General features: G+C 52.6%; 2 protein-coding genes across 2 annotated transcripts; both read right to left on the bottom strand.

Annotated features, from left to right (window-relative positions):
- Positions 1 to 371: 371 nt before the first annotated feature.
- Positions 372 to 2,696, bottom strand: JN550_012004 (uncharacterized protein; the record flags this gene model as incomplete). Its single annotated transcript, XM_049310432.1, has 2 exons — positions 372 to 733; positions 803 to 2,696. 2 exons carry the CDS (start codon positions 2,694 to 2,696, stop codon positions 372 to 374), a joined length of 2,256 nt encoding a protein of 751 aa, XP_049166073.1.
- Positions 2,697 to 5,704: 3,008 nt separating this feature from the next.
- JN550_012003 (uncharacterized protein) lies at positions 5,705 to 9,332 on the bottom strand (the record flags this gene model as incomplete). Its single annotated transcript, XM_049310431.1, has 3 exons — positions 5,705 to 6,754; positions 6,885 to 8,647; positions 8,849 to 9,332. 3 exons carry the CDS (start codon positions 9,330 to 9,332, stop codon positions 5,705 to 5,707), a joined length of 3,297 nt encoding a protein of 1,098 aa, XP_049166072.1.
- Positions 9,333 to 9,933: the final 601 nt, after the last annotated feature.

The following is a 9,933-nucleotide window of genomic DNA, read 5'->3' as shown; positions in this document are numbered from 1 at the left end:
AAAAAAAAAAAAAAAAAAAAAAAAAAAAAAAAAAAAAAAAAAAAAAGCTATCTTCGAAATGGTCGTCTTGAGCTTTGTCGAACGCATATGCTGTCCAAGTTTCAATCCTAAAGATGGGTAAATTACAAGGGGGTGCAGCACAAGTAGCAAATGTGACACAGCACCATTAGCCAGGCCCTTTGTTTGATATGATCGGCTCTTGATATTACACCATTCCTATCTATATAACACCTACTCCCCATATTTATATGATAGTCCCTATCCGTATCCTAGCCAGCTTTGTACAGATCGGTTCGTCCTCTAGTATGGTACATGAAGACTGAATGTCCCGCTAATCCAATATTCCACACGTGGTATCAATGTCCGCTTCGCTATCGGAATCCCGCATATCCTCCCGCATTACCATACCCACCGCCATACCCTACGTTGGGCAACGTGGGTTGTCTGCCCATCGGCGCAGCACTGCCCAACAGCTGGTCTCTGCTCTGGTCATTGTTGTAAGGCGTACTCGGTGTCAAGGGCCTGTTGTAAGTGGCCACAGAGTACGGGTTGGCAGGCTCGGATGTACCGAGGTAGCGCTCGGGCGACTGGCCGCGGGCCAGAGGCTGTTTGCTCTCATGGACGTTGTCGGCCAACGAGAAGGTTGTGCCCTCCTTGGAGTGCACCCGGTCGAGAAGGAGGGAGTTGCGTGCATCTAATGGGGTCAATGTGTCCATGTCACGCTGCATTTTCTCTGTTTGACATTGTCAGTAAGCTAGAATCTGTGCGTGGGCTTTCTGGAGGGCGAGTTGTTCCCACTTACCCATCTCCTTTCTGCGCTTGCGGTGAGGGTTTTCCTTGCAACAGGCGACGATAGCGTTCCATGCAATCAGCAGCGCGAGGATACCGGCAAGGGCCGACTGCACGGCGATGAGGACAACGCCAGCAACAGTCTGGGTCGTCTGTGCGATGGCAAATTCCTCCACGAAAACCAGAACGCACACCACCGAGAGAACACGTACAACCTGGATCATGATGTTGATCACGTTGCTAGACTTGCGCTCAAACGGTCGGCTCCAGAGCAGAAGTCCCAGCATAACAGCCTCGATGGCCAGCTGTGCAATCGTCTGAGCCATGCCGCTTCCATCGAGTACGGCCAGGGCGCAACCCTTGGCTAGTAGATAAACAATGACCGGCACAAACACCCACCAGTAGTCCTTCTTGTATGATTCGTAGAACAAGCTATACTTGACCCAGATGTTCTTGTCTTCGTACAGACCACGGGAGTCACCTTCGGCATTCTTGAGCTTCCGCGCGGTGCTCCAAATCTTGTAGGAGAAGAAAGCCAAGATACCAGTGAACAAGGCCAGGGTGACACCAGCCAGAGTCTTCGCAGCCCATGAGTCACCCTTTGTGAACTGGTATAGACTGATCAAGACCCAGACGCCGTACAGAAGCAGAATCAGGTGGGTGATGGCACGTGCGATGGATCCCCAGTAGTGCTTTCGGAATCCCGTCAATCCTTTCGGGAAGCTCCCGAACAGGGCCCAAGCCTCAAGGATGACCTTTACGAGTAGAATGCCAACAATAATGACCGCAATGATAATGGCAACAATCAACAGAACGGTCATATATGTGTTGGCTTGGGGTACAGCCAACTGCTCAACGTAGCCCTCAATCCCAGAGACAGCAGTCTTGAAGGTCGACTCAGTGGTTGTGGCATTTTCGGCTGTTGTGGAGGAGTTGACTGAGGTTTCCAGATCATCTCGCATGACAAGCAAGCTTGTCGCGAACTCATCCAGGGCGCGTTTGAGAATTGACTTGTCAGGAGTTGCCGTCGACCCGTCGGGGTATACCAGGGTTGCATTCTGCAAGAAATCGAAGCTGTTCTCTGTCAAATTTCCACCGGTCATGTTGCGGAAGTTGTCGATCGATCTCTCCATCGATGCCCAGGGGATGATACCGGTCGAGAAGGCAAAATTCTTCGCAAACGACTTGTATACCTGGGGGTAGTTGACCGAGTGCATGGCATTGAGCGCAAAGCCTTGAAATACACCAATGACCTCACCAAAGCTGGGGCTGACGGTTCCGGCACCGCCTCCACTGCTTGCCGCTCCGGCTCCTGAGAGCGCAGAGCCGATGGCCGAGACTCCAGAGGCAATGAGAGCTAGGCCGGCGACTCCAGCCATAATGTACGAGACGGCCGCAACGCTAGCTGTCTTGCCGTTGGTGACCTGGGATTGGATACAACCAACCTCCTTTCCGTCATCGAGAGACGTCAGGGTCAGTTGGGCGTTTGCTGCAATATCGGGAACCGAGAATGCTATTGCTGGGATCTTGTTGGCGTAATCTGAAGGAATAGCCTGGCTGCCTTTGGCACTGAACGTGCCGGATGGCACAGGACACAATTGCTCGACATAGGTGGCCGTGTCACAGGGGTTGAACTTGTTGGTATATACGTCCTGGCCGTATGCGGTTACCTTCAACTCCGCGCTCACATTCTGGACCTTGTTGCTCGTTCCCGACACGTCGAACACCACTTTCTTGTCGTCGTTGTTGTAGGTGATGTCGACGTTGTTCACCACAATGCTCGAGTCCGTATTACAGTTGGTGAAACTGCTGGTGGTCAGGACGCTATCGCCGAGAACACCTGTTGCAAAGGTTGTTGCCACAGCGGCGGCCCGCCAGATATTCCATTTCGAACTCGACCGCGCCATTCTGAAAAATAAACTAGAGTCGTGATGCAACGAATGGCAAGGAAATCGCTATGCTTCTATTCGGTATTCGATAATCAAAGAAATGTCGTCGTGGACCAGTCGTTCTAACTGTCGGGTTATCTCGACCAATTGATATCCCGTGGGCGTCTAGAGTGTTGTTGATGTTGTTATTGTTGTTGTATTGAAGATTGGACAGAAAACATTCGTTCGGTACTCGGCGGTAGCTGTATGTAGGATAGATAGATATGTCCAGGAAAAATAAGGCTTCGGACTCCCAGAGTACACAAAGAACAATGGGCAAAGAGTGAGTCCAAGAATGGAAATGTTCACTTGTTCAAAGAGGCCGAGGGTCAACCTGGAACGAAAGAAAGAAACAACGAGAGCAGGCACGCCAATTTGCCTTCGTAGTAAGGATATAAGCAAGAAAAATGAGGGTGTTGTGTGAGTAGTCGCCGGTTATCCTATGTGACAGCTGGGCACGGCGTCAAGGACGACGAGAAGGTGGTTGACGATGGCAAAGACTAGGACACAATGGCGCATATATGAAACGAGGGGACGATGGCGGGCTTGCTCTCTCTCTCCATAAACGAGTGAGGAAAAAAAGATAAGACAGCTAAAGGACGGGCGATGGGGGACGAAACTGGAGAGAAAGAGTGGTGGTCAGGGCCCCTCTGGTTGGTGAAGACGGTGTAGCAGCAGAACAACAGAGCCAGCGACGATGCAGGACCGGCCCCTGGTGTCGAATTGCCCTGATCTCACTTCATCAGCAACCCCTGAACAGATCTCGTGCTCGTCGAATGAGGACCACTCGACTGGTTCCAGACTTCAGATGGCCCCCTGCCGAGCGCCTTTTTGCTGGAGAAGCCAAGGTCGGCGGCAAGTTAGCCAGCCCACACGAAACCCACGGCAGGGGGCCCTCTGCCCGTCGCTGCAGGGCCATTGGCTGCGAGCTGCCCGTGGGCCCAGCCGAGCCGTTTTAGTAGGTGGAACCCGGCTATTTTCGAAACCGCGCCATCTGGGCCAGCGAGGCGACTGGCAGAGCGCAAATGAGGGAGCCAAGGAGCCCTCCAGCGTTCCTATGCCGTCGTCTGGGTCGCCCAGGCTGTGTGCGCGGCGCATGAAATGGGCTCTTTGTGATAGCTTCTTCATATCTTGCGCGCCTCCTGTTCTGACAAAGACGACGGGCTTACCTATGCTCAGCTCGCAGGCTCGGCCTCTGCCTCAACCCAGCTCAACTCTGCCTAGAATCCTAATCCTAACACGAGATCACAGTAGGCTACCTGCTTGGCTCACCGCTGCATAATGCTACTGGACTCCAGGGCTCCTCTGAAGATCGTGGCTTGGTGGCTTGCAACCGACCGTGGAAGCTAGCGACCCGTCCGCCGGGGAAACTGACTAACTAGAAGCTGCCGCGAGCCCCATCGGAGCGTGGCGCAGAGGTTTGGAACCACTGCGTCAGAGGGTAGCAGCGTGCCTGTCTAAGCCGCCGTTGGGTTTCCATGCGACCGGATACTTCCAAGGTCTCACTCACATTCTAGTTGCCAACCTGCCAACTTGCAAACTTGCTCCACGGCAGTCTTGGGCCGCAGATACGGGGAGTCAATGTCAGTCATTAACATATTAGGAAGTTGAGTCCCGAGAGCCGTCCGTCTGTCTGGCCATCGCGCCGGTGAGCGTCGGCTCACCACCCAAGCCTGCATGCTCACCAGCTGCCGTCAGGCCAACTCAATTTGCGAGCTGGGGGGGCATTTCTATGCACTCGCCTTGAATTGGCAACATGTGCGCCTTTCACAAGGCTAGACATGTTCACAGATCCTGCGACGCAATCGCATTGCGTCACGATACGGGAATATACTAAGCTGATCAGAATCAAACTACGAACTATAGTTGTTTATGCTATTCACTGCGAGTCAGTTTCCAGGCCTGCCAAGTACCAGGTTCTGTGGTAGATTCCCGTAGGTTCGCCACCGGGACCCATTATCCTACATATACCAGGCTATACCTCAGTTTATTTCCTGCTTTTTCAGTCTAAATAGAACGGTGTTGAGAGTGATTGAGGAAATGATAAACCAGCAAGAGTTCGTGTTGCTCGAGTTCTCGACTCAAGCGGCAACTGATCGCCTGCTACCTTCTTCCTGCTTTATCCACTTTGGAACGGCTATTAAGTGGCTGTGCAACGGCCGAAGGGTGTCTCATATTGAAAGAGTGGAGCTTGGACTTGAAGCGAAGGAAGCAAATAGCTCCCACCACTCTCCAAGATCTTGGGGAAATGAATGAGAGCCAAGGTTATCTGTCCGACCGTGCCAGCCTGTATGTCAGCCCTGCCCTGATGGTATGTTGATTTTAGATACAAAAATATGTGAAACGGAATTTTGGGTTGAATTTTTCATTTCTTTTTTTTATCTTGTTGGAGCAGGACAAGATGAACCCAGGATATCTGGCACAGTAACAAGTGAGAGACGGTAAGTATAAAGATCGGATTTGATATTTATGTAAATAGAATACTACGGCGTACGCCTCGAACCTCTCATCACCAACGTTGTTATGTGTCGGCCCCGAGAGATGCGCATGTGTGCCGTGTAAGTCATGGCCCCCTCTGTTTCGCACCTCATGAGTCGCTTCGCAATACCATTGGATCCCTTTCCCGGCACCATCATTGAGCTTCATGGCTCTGAAGTAGGAAGCTCTCCACCACGGGCATCCCTTTTAACACAGACTCCGTCTATCAGGAATGATAACCAGGAAAATGCGAAATCAAATAAACTAAATCCTAGCGCAAATAAAGGATATCTGAAGTGTACCATGAACCCGCCAGAAGCGCCAAGGGATATCACAGAAAAGAGGAAATATATGGAAAGCCTGACAAGTACTTGTGGGCAGAACCCGGTTCTCGGGTAAACAAAGACAGCCTGTGGAGCATCCGTGCAGAACACTAAGTTGTTCCCAATTCGCGAGGCAAAGTTCTGACGGGATTAACGTTGTGCGGACGAACCGTGCTCGGACGGAGCCTAATGCTGATAGAACCCATTGTTGCCTTGATGGGGAGAGTGTGAGTATGGTGACACTGAACCCTGGTTGCTGTACTGGTCCACGTTGGATATAACGGGGTTCTGCATCGTGTCAAAGGGAATTTGGCCTCCGCTCGTATCCTGAAGGCCCAATGGGTTAAATGATGGGAATGGCTCCAGTTGCCCCTGCATTTGCAAGTATGCATTGCCGCTGTGGCTATATGGTGGACCAGCCGAGACAGGCAACTGTTGGTATGGTGGTTGAGAGAAGCCTGGGGTAACTTGGTTCATGACCATGTCTCCAGCAGGGTTATGGTTGATGCCAGAGAAATGGGAATTTGTTGGGTTCGGATTGTAGAACGACTGCACATGATTATGTGCACTGTTTGGGAAGCCGTACGCAATTTGTGGACTGTAGTCTATGGGGTTAGAGAACGCATGAGGTCGCTGGGGCGTAGCTACAGGAGCTTCTTGTTTCACTGGTGTAGAAATCGAGTTGAAGCTTCGTGGCGGCGGATCCTGGATAGGACTGATGACCGTATCTTCCTGGAGGTCCTTCGCAGCAACGAGTCTTAGCACGGGTAGGCTGATGTGCTCCATGTGCTTTGCGAGATGCACTGTCAACTTCTTCCAGGTTGGAAAGGTCTTCCCACAGAACCGGCAAGGCTCATCCTGTGGTCGCCCAGATGTTTCGACGTGGCACTTCTCAACTTTTTGCCAGGTAGGATCAGCGCCGCCAGCCTTCTTGATAGCTGCTTTGGTCTTCACTTTGGGTTCGGCGAATTTGTGCTCACGAACAAGATGTTGTAGAAAGTTGTCGCGTCTGTAGCAGGTGTGTCTGCAATCGTCCACGTCGCACATCCACCATTCGAGGTGGCGATGGCCCTCGTTCTCATGACGGACCCAGTCTGCTTTCCTTTTAAACATTTTTGGGTCACGGCATCTGTCCCAGGTGCAAGTAAAGGGTTGGACGTCCTCATGGACGTGTTTAGTCCAGTCTGAAGGCTTGACAAACTTGCGAGCGTTGAAACATATCTGGCACTCGAATTCCTTAAGCATCAGGTCAGCAAACAACTTCCAGCAAGTGAAGGAACTCTCATGTTTGTGTGCGTAGCGCCAGCAGATACAGACCGGCCATGGGGCATGGTTGGGATAGAGCAGAGTCCAAAGTGGCACTTACAGCGGGTAGCACAGTCGTGGGTGGCATAGGGATACCCATTGGAAAACTTTCCGCGTTGATCCCGCCTTCAAGAGGTGTGGTATCGCCGTCTGAAGAATCAGGTCGAAGTGATAAGGGGTCACCACCACGAATGTCACCTCTACTATCCAAAGGCATCGCAGCTCCCCCCTGTTCAAGGCAGAAAGCACCGGACTGACATTGTCGTGAGCGGGTAGCCCCCAGATGTTTGATCTTCTGGTTCTGAAGGTTCTTGTATCGAACGACCATTTGGTGTGCAATGCGCTCGACCAGGTACCCGTTGGTATTGGAGAGTGTAGGATTAAGACGGAGAATGTGTTGCTGGAAGCCCTCAAAGTTGGGGACGATCTCATCAGCTCTGGTGTTAGCAGTCTTCATATCAGCGTCGTCGAAACCCTCGTCATCGTCATCGTCATCGTCGTCTGCATCAAGCCCTGGCTGAGACTTGGCCAACTGTGCAACAGGGGGGCCGCCGGCCTTCTTCAGCATGCCTACAATATTGGGGTGTGACGCCTCCGTCCTCGGTATCTCTGTCTTGCTCCTTGGTCTTCTCAGAGTATTCTTGACAGGACCCAAGCCGAATGGGCTTTTGGGGGATGCCATAGAGCTAGCGCTTATCGAACCATTCCTAGCGTGTGCTGCTCCAATGGATGCAGCACCGGTAGCCATACTAACGATTGCAGTATTGAGACTCGGCATCTGTTTCTGCTTGATGCCCCAACTCGAGGTACGACTCGGTGGAGCCAAGCTATCTCGGGATTCTCTTCGTTCGCCTTGGTTCGACTCCTCGGACACCATCTCATCCCCGTTGGTACCCTTGCGCTTGAGGAGTTGGCTTGCACTTGGCCTTCTCACGATGGCAGGTATCTTCCTGAGCAGACTAGACCGACGAGGCGAGGAGGAGTCACCTCTGATTGACAGTTTCTTGAAGAGATTGCCACTGATGATGCCCTCCGAATCAATGATGCTGGGTAAGCTCCGTCGGCGGGTTCCCCATGTGGCGGCGTGAGAGACGACGGATTCGTTATCGTGGCACATCCTTTCAAACCTTTCTATTGCGGCTTGCGAGCTTTCCGGCTGATGTCTCCTCGAGTCTATCTGCGATATAGGATGGATCATTGGCGAGTCACCCCAATTGCGGTGGGGCAACATATCCAGATCAGTCTCATTTAAGCCGTTATAGCGCGCGTCTGCAGTTGCATCCTCATTCGACCCTAGCCTATAGTAGACCTGGCCCGGTGCGTGTCTATTCACTGTTTTGTGGCCGAGTGGTATCTCGGTATCAGGAATGTTATCACGCTCTTGTGCGCTTTGGTTGGTGGTTGGATTTGCAGTGCCCGCGGTCGATGGATCGCCCGTTTGCCCAACTGTATCGGACACCCACGAGGCAATTTCCAGGTTTTTATCGTCCACTTTACGAGCGGAGGCTAGCTGGTTGATACTCACTGTCTCTCCTGGCGGTCGGCTCTCGGGATCAAGACCTCGCTGACCAGTTGTAGTATCAGGAAGCCAATTCCCGCGGTTGTCCCGCGAAACGCTGGGTGCGGATCCATGGAGAGTTTCCACGGAGAGAGCGTCATCGTTGTTCAGGCGTAGGCTAAGTGAATCCTGCAATGATGGGCTGAACGATCTCTCAGCAGTATGCACGGGATCCTCCCCGTCTTTACCCCATACCGAGACTGTCACACGTGGACTAGTCATGGTAATGGCGGCTGGAGCAGGGCTGTCAGCACTGGACCAACTCCCTAAGTTCACAGAATGTCAGCCAAAGATGTAGAGCACCAAAGATGGTACGCTAAGGTGGAGTTGAATCCAGTTGGGTAGGAATATGACAAGCCGCTGAGCCAAGAAATATTGCATCCTCCGATTAAGACTTCTCGACCGCCCACACAAAGGAGAGCCGAGGATTCCTTCGTGATTGAAGTAGCAAACAAGAGGGAACTGACCTGCGTTTGTGTCTGGTGTAAGTTGAGGGGCCGACACACTCGGCTCTATCGAGGTGTGGTCCGGAGACAAGGGAGAGCCCGACTGTCCATAGAAGGGATCACTAGTGGGCCTTTGGTTCCAATCCTGCTGCAGCTCTGGCGTTAATGAGGTCGGGTCCTCAAGGAAAGAAGGCGTTCCACCCTCGAAATTGTTAAAGTCGACGCCAAAGAAGGGGTCCTCGACGTCGCTGCTGAAGTCGCTGGGGTAGATGCTCAGGGTCGAAGTGGACTCTGCAGGCGTGTGTGAGTTGGTGGCAGGTGAGGCCGAGTTACTCCGATTATGAGACGAGAAGGGCGACAGCAACTGCTGGGTGTCAGAAGCGGCGGGATGGTTGAAGTTGGTACTGCGCGGGTCAGCGTGGTGGGGTTCGGGGCCCGGTTCACGATCGTCCAGATGGCCGTGGAGCGACGCTGGAGAGACCGTATAAGAGTATGTCGATGACATGGTATGGCCTATCCAGGTGGGTGAATGGAGGTCGGTATATAGGAATCAAGCGGGAGGGACTAGGACCGTTCAGCTCCTAGCAGTGTGTTGTCGCTGCAGCATATTCTCGAGCGAGCGCGCAGCGTTCGAGCCAAAGCCTTGCGACACTTCGAGGAAATGCGCTCAAGAATGGTCTTCTGGTCCGCAGAACTCGGGGAGTTGTATCTAAATCTCACAGAACTTGTCGCGAACAGATCCTCTCTGCAAAACAGACAAGTGTGAAGTTCATCGATTGTACGAGGCGTGTTCCGCGGGAGAGGAGCCGGTTGTGTCTTCAGATCTGACGGGTGCTTAGGAAGTGCGATGGTGGAGTGTGGGAGTCTTGACCCGCCACGGGTCAAGGTGGAAATACTCCAGTTCTAGTGGTGCACTAGAAGTCGACCAGGGGGGGGCTCAAAAAGGCGATCCGGTCAAGATGTACCGATAGGGCGACGGGTGTTCGCGATTATGGCTGCGATGAGCTTGAGAGTACCTGGGTGAGGCAGGGAGAATGATGTGGCAGAAGAAAGAGGCACGGGGCTGGACGAGGTGTCCCAAAGGGCAGACCGCGGGCAGAATCGCC

Source organism: Neoarthrinium moseri (assembly GCF_022829205.1).
Source record: "Neoarthrinium moseri strain CBS 164.80 chromosome Unknown scaffold77_Wmoseri_CBS_16480, whole genome shotgun sequence".
In the NCBI taxonomy this organism is placed as follows: Eukaryota; Fungi; Ascomycota; class Sordariomycetes; order Amphisphaeriales; family Apiosporaceae; genus Neoarthrinium; species Neoarthrinium moseri.
Note: the sequence above shows the minus strand (reverse complement) of the source record. Positions and strands in the feature narration are given on the sequence as shown.